We start from the raw sequence: 14,895 nt of genomic DNA, 5'->3' as shown, positions 1-14,895 counted from the left end.
GGTACACCTAATGTACTCCTAACAAAAGGGAAAATTCTTCCTGCTCAGCACTCGGAAGTGCTAGGAATAAATTAAATATAAAGAAGTGCAACCAAAAGAAAAATATGAAAAGAAATACTAGACTCAGTAATGCCTCTGACTAAGTTTCATGATGGTCAAAACAGGACTTAGGTCTCTCAACTGGTTATTTTAGAAGCTTTTAAATAAACTTGGACTCCAGCAACAGGAATTTTCAGAGAAATAAAATGGTGGTCTTGTTAATGTTATTAATCGGTCAAATTAAAACAATCTGAAATAATCTCCCCTCTCTCAATGCTTTGCCAAGACAAACAAGATATTCTGATGGCAACTGAAAAACAAGCCACACGTAAAAAAATATTATTGACATCTATGATATCATAATTAAGATAATGAAAATGGTATGTTCCTGGAATCCCTCAAATAGAAAGGTTTGATCCAGTGTACTGCTTCTTCACTGAATAACTAGAGCAATGCAAAGGACCTAAGCCACTTTCTGCAGCACCAGTATGTGGCCTGGAATATGACTCTTCCTAACTAAATATGTCCCTTTATGATTCACAGCAGGCATTACTGGTATTCCATAGAGTCATCCTTAATCAGACATGTAAAATTACAAAGCATTTACACTAGACTACATGAATAATATTGAGAACTAACCATTACTATATTTTGAACACAGACTATAAGATTGAATGTATGTAGACAAAGAAACTTCACTACATAAATGTTCACATAATTTTCTTTGTATTGCAGAAATACCTTTCCAACAGTAAGAGACATGGATCTAGATGAACGAGGTACTCCATCTTCTGCATAAAAACAGGAAAGAATCGTCTTAGAATATATGAGTAATAATATTAATAGAGCCCTTGCTTGCATTTCAAACTCAGATATACTATATTTACTCAATATCTGTAGTGACTGCATATTTATCTGTCATACAGTTCTGGCCTCAATTTCACCTGTAGAAGATATAATAACTTAAAATAAACAGAAACAAACAAACAAAATCAACTTCACAACACACATAAAATAACCATTACTATCCTTACTTTTAGAGAAAAGCCTACTATTTGCCTCCTTATGTAAGTTTTTCTGAAAGAAAATATTTGATGTTCTGGCAAGCTAGGAAAGATAAAGTAGCAAAAAAAAAAAAAAAAGAAAAAAGAAAAAAGAAAAAAAAAGCATTTTGCAGTAATAAAATTTTGCTATTAACTGTCATTTCAGAGGTAGCTGTATTAAAACCGTGTAAGTTTTGCACATTGCACATTTTCACATATATTAGAGGCCAATAAAAATGTTATTGGATCTCATCAGAATTTGATAAGTGACGGTGATTTTTAAATTACCATACTGTAGCATTAAATATTGCTTATATGACATATTTTAGCTGATATATCTGTAGTTTTCTAAGTCTACTTCTGTAAAGAGGTTTCATGATACATCACTTCTTATCATTAATAGCACTATATATCTCTGTACACAGGCAAGACAAACTTTGTTGTTATTGTTTTTACCGGATGCACCATAGCTTCTGCTAGAATTCTGATTGGCAAGTTTCTTAAACTCCATTAGCTCAGCATGATCCTTTTCATATGTTCTTTTTAGATTTTCCACATACTGCATCATTACCTCTGTTGCCTTTGACATACGCTTCTCCTAAGGAATAAAGGAGAGGATTACACAAGTTACCTCTACACTTCTCAAACTTACCATTTGCCTTTATGTGCATGACCGCCGTCCAGACTAGACCTGGAATAATTGTTCAGAAGAATACTGATATCTCAAACACTACAAATTCCTAAGTTTATTAGAACACAAACACATTATATATCCACAGAAAATCATCAATTATTTTGTCAAATATTTATATATTACCTGTGTGCCTATATGATCAGTTATGTGGTACACATGCTCTTGCTTTCAAACCTTTGAAGGTCTCACTGGCATCAGCTTCGTTACTTCATTTGGCAGAGGTAACAGTTTTGAGCCTAGGAGGGTATTGCTGTGTTGTCACTTATACTTGCTATACAACTAACACAGCTTTTCATAGTTGTCTGACCGCAGCTATTGCCGAGGACAGGTTATTGAACTAGCTGAGCTTTTTGACCCACAGAAGTTTTCTTTTTTTGCTGCACTGATGTAAAATGTTTCTTGTACTGCAGCTATAATTCTAAATAATATATATGCTCCTATTGTGCACATTATATAGCTTCATGGGTAATCTTTTGTTTGAATTCTATTTCCAGACTGAAAAGGTATCTTTTCTGACACTATAATAAATGTCTTTAATCTCCCAAAATTACATATAAAATTCAAAGGGCTCATAAAACCTTCTCTATGTCTGGGGAAAAAAGAGAGTAAACACATACAGCGAGGATACATTTGTTAAATGCCAGGATGCTCTTACCTGGCGAACAGCTCCAACCATTTCAGCACGACTAGATAGCCTAGCAGCTAAACGCCGCAGAACAGCAATATCCTCCAATAGCTTCTGGTAAGCTTCTCTGTGTTCATAGTGATGCCACAAATGGGCTGAAGACTGAAATGAAAATACATAAGCCTTGCTCTGATGTCTTGCCACTCTTAGGTCAGATGAGTTGGCCTGAGTCACAGAACCAGAGTAAGACATGTCCAGGCAAAACTACGCACGGATGAGTTCTTAGACAAAGAGGAACACCACCTCTGCCACCAGAGACAAACTAGCGAGTGCTGCTGCTGCTACTGCAGTCTCAGAAGGGGGCTTTGCTGTATATTGCAGGCACGAGGTTAAAAATGGCTAAGCACACTTGCAAAACTTCTTGTTTCGAAATCAGTTACGAATCATGACTACCTACTCATGAACTTTACAAATACCAAACTTATTTTAAGTACTACTTAGAAGTGATTCCTGAACTTGCAACATTTTATTTGCTGGGCACAAGGTGTTAAGGCGGCAATTTACATTCTTTCAGATCAAAGACACTTTAACTATATTGAAAATAAATCAGACATTAGAGTCTCAAGAATTCAAGAAGTAAGAAAGTAATAGAAACCAATATGGCCTGTAATTCAAACGGCAATTGCAATTTCTTAACAATTTTTCATCTGTCAGTACACACATTTATGTACTTGATTAATATTATCACTCTGATAGCTCAAATTTAATACTGAAAAGCACTGAAGCATATGGGATGAGTGAAGAAAGAGTGAATTTAGATGTTTTATTAACCAAAGCGTTAGTGAACATCTCTTGAATGAATTTGAATTGAATTGAATCAATTTTCTACTTGCAGAAAAGACTAATACAAGAAATACTGATAAAATTCAGTTCAGACTTACAGACAGACTTAGTGCTGTTTTTGTGTTTTTTGTTTGTTTGTTTGTTTGCTTTTTTTTTTAAACCAGAGTCAGTTAAGAAATCTCATTTGTAGTGCAAACCTTTGGTGTAGGAACACAGCTCAGAGAATGATAAATTTGGTGCAACAACAAGCACAATGACAAAAATTTCTTAGATTTCCTTATCACTGAAGCCAGCGTGTTAACAAATTGCAGCCTAAATTTGACTGTAAGACCCAGGAAGGCATATGAAAATATATGCATGAGGAAAACATGCAGAGATTTCATATTTTCAACTGTTTCTTGGCAAGTGTAAATTGCTTATTTCCTTGAGCAAATCTGAAATTCATGCGAATCAATCCACCTTCTCTTGAAGCTGGGTTTTTGAATAAAACATCAGTTATTACAAGTTTGATTAAAAAACAAAAAACAAAACACTAAATACTGGTCAAGCTCATTAAAACATTTAACATGTGCCTGTCCTACAGAAATGAAGCTAACTTCACACTTGGATAGAAGCAAATCTAGTATGGTACACCTTACACAGGAGCTGCCACATCATTTAATTGTCGGTTAGATTATTCCATTGTAAAGAAAAAAAGCTTTGATATGAAAATGGTAGTTGCCACTTTGTTATAAAGTACCTTTAAAAGCTAGTAAAAACCAGACTGCAGCTTGTGAACTGAATAAAGGAGAGAAACCAACCTCACAGGAGAGGTGCTCTATTCCTTTGATCATTTCAGATGGCCACCGAGATGATCAAGGGACTGGAGCACCTCTCCTATGAGGAGAGACAGCGAGTTGGGACTGCTCAGCCTGAAGAAGAGGCGGCTTAGGGGTACCTTCTCAATGTGTATAAATACCTAAAGGGAGGGTGCAAAAACAACAGAGCCAGGCTGTTCTCAATGGTGCCCAGTGCCTGGACAAGAGACAATGGGCACAAACTGGAACACAGGAGGTTCTGTCTAAACATCAGGAAGCACTCTTTTACTGTGCAGTTGATGGAGCACTGGAACAGTTTGCCCAGACAGGGTGTAGAGTCTCCGTCCTTAGAGATCTTCAAAAGTTGCCTGGACAAGGTCAGGGGACAAGAGCAACCTGCTGTTGGTGTCCCTGCTCAGGCACAGGTCTTGGACAAGATGACCTCCAAAGGTCCCTTGCAACCTCAACCATTCTGTAATTCTGTGGAAGCTAATTACATCTACCCTGTGCTGGTAACATGGTCCTTGTTGCCTAATTATGGATTCTTTACCATGTTGAATATAACAAATAGTTGTTATATAAATATAACTGGTTGTTTGCAGTGAATGAACGCTTATTATACATTACTTGAAAAAAATTGTTAGTGTACAAAATATTGTAATTAATAAACCCCTAAGATTTTACAAGTTGTTTCTGTTTGCTCTTTAAACAGGGAAAAAAAGGAACATCCACGAAATATTCCCAAGTGCTTTTTTTTTTTTCTTTTTTTTTCTTCCAGTAACAATTGATCCATACATGCAGATTTGGAATTCCAGATGACACAAAGGTGACACAAACTTTGGTTAACTGCATCCTTTCTCACCTGATGTTCTTGATAAAGTAAATGGAAAAAAATATATATACATGTATATTCTCCTAACTATTTCTCAAAGCTATAGCAATACTTCCTTGTAAGGTGCTATTTCAGTTAGAAGCATGCTATCTATACACCTCCTCCTTTTTTGCACAGAACTGTGCACAGCACATAAGTTAACATCTCAGAGATATATTTGTCATTTCAGTTACAAAAAAAAAAAAAGAAAAAAAGAAAAAAAGAATAAATATAACCCATTCCTAAGATTGTATGTATTCTTTATGCAATCCTCACTCTTTTCTTTCCTATATCACCTTCCATTATCTGCAGTTAAGATCTTCCAAGTCATAAACCTCTGGACTCAGGCTTCAGATCATTTCAGTATCTCACCTAGGGAGACACCTGAAGGTTACTGCTGAAGAAGATGGTCTTGCTCAGGAGAGCAGGAATCTGAGCTCAAATTGCAGTTCTGCATGTTAGTAGTTTTGTCACAGGCTTCTTCCAAGAATTGAATCTCAAATTTATAGAATTTGAAGCGGGGCAGGGCAACATCCTGTATGCACTTTCAGGAACAGTGGCCCACCCTGGCAGAAAATGCTCTGTCAACTGTAGAGGGTTACATAATGAGCTCAAGCAGCACAGAATGAAGTTTTGTGGCTGAATTTACAGTGAGTATAAGCAAGCACAGTCACACATTTCAAATGTGTGTGCACTTGAATGTGTGCTAGAGTTCAGAGAAGTATTTATTGTTTTCTTACCGTAATGGCTGCCTTAAAGTTTTCCAGTTCCTTCTCAGCATTCTCTTCAGTAAGATTTCTCTCTCTCTCTGCTTGATTAATTCTAGATTCCAAGGTATAACTATCATTTCTAAAGGCCAAGGAAAGCTGCACAAAGACATTCTATTTGGATTTAAAGAAAAAAAATGAAAGCATTTTTAAATAAGTCCTGCTGTACTGTAATTTCCAGTAACAACTTTTAAATAAGACATTTAACAAGCTTCAGTACTTAAATAAATATTGAAATAGAAAACTGAAAATATTTAAAAAGCAGATTTAAAAAAAAAAAAAAAATCACTCCTCTTTGCTTCCACTAAAATACTAATGTTTTCATGAAGGCTTCTCTGGAAGTTCAGTATAGCAGAAACACAACGACGGAAGCAGCCTACCAGAAGTATCAGAATCACTATGAATCTGTTTTCTAGCTGGACTTCCTCCAAGGGTCCCCAAGGTTTTTAAACAGATAGTCTGTGCAGAGGAAATCCAGAGATGAGCTCACCATTATCATTGTTCTACCTAAGGGATAAACATCTACCACCAAAGGCAAAAGATTAAGTGCTAACATTTCTATTCTCTCAAACCACGCTTTTACAGATCGTTTCTTTCTTTACCAGATGCATTTATTGCTTAGGATTAATACTTTGTGATGAATGAGTCACCAATAGCTCCATTTGATTGCACCTATGTAAATAAATATTCTTCACTGGTACATTACAAAAAAAAAAAGAAAGCAGCAAAATACAAAAAAACAAAGCCACCCAGATAATGAGCAACAATTTCTTGGCTAGAACTGACAAAGTAAAAAATACATCAACTAACTTCAAAATACAATTGAAAATCATACCTAAGCTCCTATTGGCCAATGGAAAAAAAAAGGCAATAAACTAATGTGGTTTCTGGGCTCTGTTTCAATTTTTTCTTGGTTTTATCATATCTATAATATTTTAAAAAGTAGAAACAACATTATTATAAGATCTTTATTACATATAAATTTATTACAATAATTTACAAAACAAATGTATATGCTATTAGAAAGAATGCACAAACATTTTTACTTAATTTAAGTCTTTCAATTGTTTATGTTGTCTGGGGCAATTGCCCATACCACATAAAAATGTTGTTTGAATTGAGTAGTAGCCACTTAAAATTGAGGCACGTGAAATTAAAGACAAATTTAAATCAGGAGCATAACCAGGATTATAACTAATTTAACTACAGAATAAACATATTAAGGGATAAAATTCACTCTGCATCACTGAAAGCTGTTAAATTAATCTATAATCAAGAGTTACAGTTTGTGTTATTCAGAAGCTTACACAAGAACATATAGCAATGGTACATTTGGTGCCTAAACCTACCATTTTAAGAACACACTTACCTCAACTTCTTTTTCAGTAAGCGGAGGGGAGCTAGAAATGAGAACAAAGAAATTAAGATTTTATTAGGTTTGTCTCTTAAAACAAATCTATTGAAATATTGAATTGAAAATAACAGAAGCACTTGCCTTAAATATTTTATGGTTTCTTTTTGTCAAATCTCAATTTAATTAATTAAAATTTTCTTCTAAGAAAATTTTTTTTCTTAATTTTTTTTTTTTTTTTTTTTTTTTTTTTTAAGCAATAGCACAGTATCACTTAAGTATTGATAGAAATATACCAAAGTTTCTGGCAAGTGCAAACATTTATGTATATCTGCGCTATGTTGTGGCAAATTCCAAGCGCAGGAGCAAGACAGAAATTACCCTTTTGTAGTTGCAGGTGATCTACTAGACTTGGGATTATTAACTTCACCTATTTTCCTTCTTTTAACAGCTGAAACCTCATGATGATGATCACACAAAATCACAGATGGGTAGAATTCAAAACCCAGCTCCCTGTGTACAGTACCAACTTGCTTTAGCTGTTTTGTTAGAAGTTTGCAAACTTAGCTAATTGTTGTAAGCTGACAGTGAATGACATTGAGAAAACAGGTGCTTGAGTTTTATCATTTTTCTACCCAAAGTATGATTACTAACTGTACAAAAATTAGAGAAAGTTACCAAAAAGTGGTTTCATAGCAGACCATAAAAGAAATGAGATAGAGAACAGTATATTGCAAGATCTCACTTTAAGGCAGTCATCCCATGTGTTTGAATTTACAGGTTCTTAATCCCTGCAGTTCTTCCCATACTGCAGAGAGCTATTCAATTTTATGCAAGTGATGAAAAAACATCTGCAAGGAATGAAAGGAGTTGTATACACAAATCCTAGTGGATGCCAGTGACAGAAGTTGAGATTGACATATCTATCATGTACTGTACAGTTTCAGATATTAGTTGTCATATTGGCTGCAACATTAAACCCTAACGTAAAAGTCAATACACATGGCATCCATAAGCAGTCAATTTTTCTTGGTGGATAAAATATATTGATACTTAAAGTAGTGACTAGAAGATGGGAGGTCAATATGCCCTGTGTATTGGAAAACCATTTTGTTTCTAAAGCAGTAGTATTCATATCACTTACTGTTATTCTAAAAGGAAATCTACTAGAAGGAATGGTCCTTCTTTCTAGAAGTTCAGGAGTATTGTTTTGATCTCTAATATGCCTTTTATTTATTTATTTTTGTTACAGTTCTATTTCTCTCAAAGAAAAGGCTTATGCAGAAATTTGGAAGAATCTGAACTTGCAGGCAAGTTCAACTAAGCAGGCAAAATGACAAACTTAATCTCACTGAAAAATCATCACTTGCAGATAAACTGCTGAATTCTCTCATGTCTAAATTTTACCATATGAAAACGTTATCAGGCCTCAAGAGATACTAACCCTTTCACCATGATTTTATATCTGCAACAGCAAACCTGGAAACCAGGATTGGACAGACTAGTGACAAATTTGTATAAAAATTTATTTATAGTATCCAAGTTAAGTTTCAGACTTTTGAAGTAGAACTTACAAACTCATTTTTAAGTTTGTCAGCTACTCAAAGTTGGTGCACTCCCCAAACTATTTAGCAAATCTGTCACACATTTTAAGATGCAACACTTTCTCTACATATGTGGACCCCCCCTGAATAGAACTTAATAAAGGGAGTTCACTGAAAACCATTAGTATGCCTTTCCCAAATCATGTCTTGCTACTTCTAAAGAGCTTTTACCTTCCTGGAAGAGATTTGTGCACGCGTAGTTTTCGCAGCAATACATCAGGAATGCTGGGCATAACATCAGAGCTATTCTTTGTCTCTTCCTCTTCAGTGGGAGAGGGGAGAGGTGAAGGGCCTAAAGACATTTGCAGATAAAAATCTTTTTAATGTTATTTGAGAAGGTATGTATTAAAAATGAAGTCATCATCTCACAATCTAGTAGCACCTAACCTAAGCATAGTCTTTAAAAAGTCAGTGAGGATTTCATCCCACCTCTGTCGGGAACAGAAGTGGGGCAACAAGAATAGGTTCTTCACCCCTTAATGTATAATGTTACCTCCTTTACTGAGTGAGGATGCATCACTCACTCCTCCTGTCTTCCCTTTGAACAGAGGCAACAGAAGTAACCATTACAACTGTCATTCTTTATCTAGATAGACTGAAGTAATTTGTGCTCTGACAGTCTCTAGTGCACTGAAAATTAACAATTGCATTCTTTCTACAATTCAGACTGCATCCAAATTCATTAGGGGAACATCTAGCATTTTTGCATGTGTATTTTAGCAGTACAGTTAAATCATTTCTGAAAATTTTAGCTTAAATTTCATAGAGTAGTCATTTTATAAGGCTTTCAATGTAACCTGCCAATAATATTTCTATTATAATACACTATACTAAAGATTTTATGCACCACTTATGATGAATCTACAGCCTGTACTTGTTCACACTGTATTTTCTTTGAAACAGAACTAAAAGGTAGCAATTGTGTTCTCTACTTGTGTTATTTTCATAAGGACCAAGATATGTCTAAATTATCTGTTTTTTAAATTCATTTTACTTAACTTTTACTTTAATTTTATTTAATTTCACATATAATATTTACCATATCCTCTCCTCTTGCCATAATTTAATGAAGGACTCTCCTGTAGGAAAGTCAGGATCCCCAGTTAGATCAGAGACCTGGGAAGATACCTTTGCCCAGGCTTCCTGTTCATTTAGCATAACAGACAGATTCTTAGATGTTCATAACTGTGTGAAAAATCTCAGATTTTTTCAAGGTGGAGAACATTATCATGAAAAGCAGAAAAGAACAGTAGGTTCTTCCTATTTCCAGCTACGTTTAAGTTCTGTGCATTTCTTCTACATTTAAAAGTCTAATTATTTTTGAACCATTGTGTATGTCCTCATAGAAACACAGCCTAACACCACAAGGTCCCTAGCCTAACACAGCTCACTTATCTAGACTTCTGTAGAGGCACGGCTGTGTTTACTAAGATATTCACAATAACTTGGCATTAATAACAAAACATGGTGGAGCCAGTATACTTGATTCATAATAGTAATAATGAAGTAGCTGGCTACTTGCTATTGTTCAAGCAAATTTACAACTCCACTTAAAAAGAAAAGGTGGCTTTTATGACAATGTAAGGAAGTAAGTCTCCCTAACAAACAAGCTAAGGATTTGACCCCTCACTTGCCTTAACAAGGGTTTGACCTTTAACATGCTGACTATCATTTATATGAGTAGTAGACTTCAAAACGTTCATGATACTCAAGAGTTCTTGGTTGAAAAGCTGGATAAAATAATGCTTAGTTTTTCATAATGTTTTCCTCTCAGAAGGTTCAGATTTGCCCAAATTATTTAATAGACTGGTAAAATGGCAACTATTTTACAATTTCAAACAAGGCCCGCTAAATAATTTCTGGGAGATGTACTAGCAGAGCGACAGGAATAATACTACCACGTATGAAAATCCAAAGATACAAACTGTAATAACAGGTAGAGGAGAAGAAGCATGTTTTCATCTTGTCTCACTCAAACAGAAGATAAGACTGTTTTCAGAGGTAACATGAAGTGTAATATCTCAGCCACCTCCCTGTGTAACAGAAGCTTTGAGGTCTTGTGAAACAGTCCCAGAGCATGCAAACCATCAACTCTCACATTGCATCCTTCCATTCCTGCTCCCCATGCATGAACCGTACAGGGCAAAGGGCATGCTACTGGCTGTTGGATCAGAAGATGCATTCCTCTTTTTCCCAAGCCTAATCAACAGCCAAATCCAAAAACATTACTAGTTTTACTGGTCTCTCAATCACCATTTACTACCCTCCTCCATGACTGCTTCAGTACATTTAGTATTGTAATTGAAAAAAAAAAAAAAAAGAAATGTTTTATTTTCTGTATCAGTTAATTATGTTAAAAAAAATAAGTGTGTAACAAAGACACACTCCTTTTGTGGTACTGCACCTTTTTCCTGTTCAGCTGCTTCACTAAGTTCAGGAAGTTTAAGTCCAACTAAATTTTGATTTCTCAGCAAAATATGCTCCTGTTAAGAAAAACAGTAACATTTACAAGTAACTTAACTAGAAATCTCAATATAAATATACCTGACAAATGAACACTAAATAAAACATTCACTTTAGTTAATAAACATACTGGAGATATTTACATGAAGTTATAGTTATTACAATATCAGTATCACGTATTTCAAATTTCATACATGCATTACTTAGCAAAAATCCCGGTCATTTGAATAGAGATTTGCAACATGGGCCCCTTACTCGAGTACAAAAAGGGAGTTTTAGTAAATGAATGTGAAAAAAACATAGTAGCAAGCTAGTGTTCCAGAAAGGAGAAAGTACAGAAGATCAGGTATCAAAGATTTTGCCATCTTATGGACTTATTAGGATTTACTCACACCAAAGCTGGGTATGCTAGTAGATACAAGTTAATATTTCACTGTTAATGTACCACTATTCCCTACAGGTAGGGAAGAACACAGTCTTCAGGATTACACATCATTATCTTTTCTTCTTCTATCATTTCCTACTTCACAAATTTAAAATATATTTGAGAATATGAAACACCTACTTTTGTTTATAAGTAAACAACTCCAACTAGTCAGAGCTCAAATCCTGCATAACTAGAATTACACGCCATGTTGTATTAATTTTCTGATTCTGTTTACAGCTACGAAAACACTCAGTCATATGGCTCAGGTGCCTCTATATGAACATTTCCAGTACATATATAGTAAGAATGTGTGTTATATAAACAGGAAAAGATGAATAACCAAGGTGTCATTCCCAAGCACTACAGTGGAAAGGACGTAACCAAAGTGCAGAATTTGAGGTCCTCAGATTTGTCAGCCCCGTATTTGTCTTGAAGTATTAAATAGCAGAGGTTGAAAAAAATATTATGATGTTAAGGGAAGGAACTACTAGTTCTCTCCCTTTTAAAGGTCCTATACACATCAGTTGCTGCATCATTCCATGCTATTTCTACTTTTTTAATACAGTAGTTAATTCTTAGGGTTTAATTATTTCAGACAAAGTTCTTTTTGACAATCATTTAAGACAATTATTTAGCAAAAGATTAATTTACAGATTTCAGAGTCCAATACTGTCCTTCAGGAGGCTGACAGATTTGCACTGTGTTAGAACTTGGAACTCTAAATCTGCTTATCTGCTCTCAGGGGCACTTAGTTCAAAAACTCTGGGCACATTTTCTGAGGATGTTCAATAAGCAAAAATGCATGCTAAAAACACTTCCTGTCCTTTGAGATCTTGTAAATGTAACAATATTGCAAAGGCCTGTAGTCTTGAATGACAGGACAACTACCCTTAGAAGGGACAATACCGAGAGGTATTGTCCACAAAACACAAAACAACTCAGCTGAACAAAACAAAAATGATTTTTAAATCCGAAGAAAACTTACAAATAGTACAAAGACACAAGGTCTTGTAAGCCCTTTCAAGAAGTATAACAACCATCTCAACTTCAAATTAAAGCTTTCTGTTTATACATAGGTCTCAACCCTTTCACACAGAAATCAGCCAGTTAGTATTTTGTCTCTCTGAGGAAAATTCCGAAGGAACAGAAAAGCATTGTACAGGGAAGTAAAGGAAGTGAAAGAGAATAAGTGACCCCTTTAAAGAGAATATTGTTACATCCTCAGGAAGGAAAGATTCTTCAGATTTAAAAAACTCTTTAGAAACCAAAATAGATCATTTTACTGCAAAGTATGTTTTACAAATGACGTGGCTGTTAATCAACTGCTTCCTGTTTATAGTTCACATAAACTGTGCAAAAATGAATTATCGTGTTTTATACTCACCTTTCTCTCACAATGAAAGCAATTAGTGTTTCCTTGACACCAGTATTACAATTTGTCTTTCCTGAAGACAAAACCCCCTATGTGCAAGAGCACATGCACAAGAAGACAACAGTGCAGTTGAAGCCTATTTGACAAGAACTAGGAAATAGTAATTCCATGGTATTTAGTTACAGGTTTCGATTTACTAAAGTTGGAAAGGAAAACTGATACAATATTGTATTTATTTTGCTGAAATTGTTTGCCATTATATTAGCATACATTTTTTGAAATAGTAAAAATAATGCTAGCAAGTTGAAAGTTTAGTAAGATGCAAAAGTAACTTTAAAACAGGATACAACTGATAACTAGGACTCACCTCTCTGAGCTTTGTCAATTTCTGCATTCGAACAGGCTGAACTTGGATTTGGAGGTCTTTGAATGCTTTAAATTGATTGCTGGATTTATTACCACCAAAGCTTTTCTCTTCCTCAGATGGTAGTTTTAAAGGTGTTTTATCTTTTTGTCCAGGCTCCAAGCTATCCCATGATACAGCTCGTAGTAGAGGAGGACGCAGCCCACATAGTTTAAATTCTGGTTTACAAGAAACTTTATGGTCCCTCATTTCTGGAACAGGAATTTTTAGTTTGGGGTCTGTATTTCCCATTCCTGGTAAATAGGTTCTTAAAGGAGCATCATTTTCTTTTGCTTTCTTGAGGAATGATTTTGCAAGTTCTTTTTCACAAACATTCATGCAAGTGTTAAGAGACATTCTGCCACCATCACTGCCTGAAGGGGAGCATTTGGACAAAGTATCCATATGCTTACACGGATCAAAGTTTTCTTTTTGTTCTGACAGGTTTTCTTTGGAGTTTTCAAAACCAGCAGAGCGTGGAACCAACCTTCCCTGAGAAATCTTCCTTTGATCATTTGGCCTTCGATCCATTAATCCTTTAGCAGCATTCTGAAAGTAGAGAGACACATATAAAACAGAGAAACAAGAGTGGATTTCTCTCTTCCCCTGCTCTGATGATGGATTTTCCCCGTATAGAGTCATTTTCATTGATGTTTGCCTTTAAACACGTGCTTTTGACAATGGAAATATTTTTTGAAAGGCACTTGAAAGAACACTAAATTGGAATTCTCTGAACATTTGCGATAACATTCTCCCATTCCAGAAGTACTCATAGTGCTAGGATTCTCATCATCATAATGTAAGGTTTGCCCAAGTATACACCTTGAGCCCTATACCTTACAGCACTGTTAATTTCCATTTTTTTTTGATTTGACTTTTTTTTTTCTTGTTAGTTCCTCACCTCCCAACGAAAAAAATATGGTTTTGTACACAAAGTTAAAACATACTAATTTCTCTCAGTGTTTGTCATGTTTCCACGTTCATTTCTAGTTCCCTCCGTGCTGGGGTTTTTAGTTTAATATAATTTAGTACTACTGAAAAGTCCCATTAATATGTACTTCATTACTCTGACCACCAATGCATATTTTCTTCTATTATATTGTTCCCTGGGATTAATAATTTGCACTGTTCTATTGAGTGCACAGAACCTCATTATCACAGAATCACAGAATCACAGAATTTCTAGGTTGGAAGAGACCTCAAGGTCATCGAGTCCAACCTCCAACCTAACACTAACAGCCCTCCACTAAACCATATCCCTAAGCTCTACATCTAAGCGTCTTTTGAAGACTTCCAGGGATGGTGACTCCACCACTTCCCTGGGCAGCCTGTTCCAATGCCTCACAACCCTTTCTGTAAAGAAGTTCTTCCTAACATCTAACCTAAAACTCCCCTGGCTCAACTTAAGCCCATTCCCCCTCGTCCTGTCACCAGGCACGTGGGAGAACAGACCAACCCCCACCTCGCTACAGCCTCCCTTGAGGTACCTAAAAAGAGCGATAAGGTCACCCCTGAGCCTCCTCTTCTCCAGGCTGAACAAGCCCAGCTCCCTCAGCCGCTCCTCGTAGGACTTGTTCTCCAGGCCCCTCACCAGCT

The 14,895-nt window shown here is 35.6% G+C and overlaps 1 protein-coding gene across 19 annotated transcripts in view; it reads right to left on the bottom strand.

Moving 5' to 3' along the window:
• The window catches only part of IRAG1 (inositol 1,4,5-triphosphate receptor associated 1), a 97,363-nt gene that overhangs the window by 9,143 nt on the left and 73,325 nt on the right, over window positions 1–14,895 (bottom strand). For all 19 annotated transcript variants that reach the window (XM_084521557.1, XM_084521565.1, XM_084521564.1 and 16 more), the window contains 8 exons: window positions 13,264–13,848; window positions 11,039–11,117; window positions 8,806–8,926; window positions 7,049–7,079; window positions 5,653–5,793; window positions 2,432–2,563; window positions 1,539–1,680; window positions 781–830 (listed from right to left, as the gene is read on the bottom strand). In XM_084521557.1, coding sequence (XP_084377683.1) covers window positions 781–830; window positions 1,539–1,680; window positions 2,432–2,563; window positions 5,653–5,793; window positions 7,049–7,079; window positions 8,806–8,926; window positions 11,039–11,117; window positions 13,264–13,848 — 1,281 coding nt within the window. The remainder of the gene's footprint in view (window positions 1–780; window positions 831–1,538; window positions 1,681–2,431; window positions 2,564–5,652; window positions 5,794–7,048; window positions 7,080–8,805; window positions 8,927–11,038; window positions 11,118–13,263; window positions 13,849–14,895) is intronic.

Source organism: Aythya ferina (assembly GCF_964211825.1).
Source record: "Aythya ferina genome assembly, chromosome: 5".
Taxonomy (NCBI): domain Eukaryota; kingdom Metazoa; phylum Chordata; class Aves; order Anseriformes; family Anatidae; genus Aythya; species Aythya ferina.
Note: the sequence above shows the minus strand (reverse complement) of the source record. Positions and strands in the feature narration are given on the sequence as shown.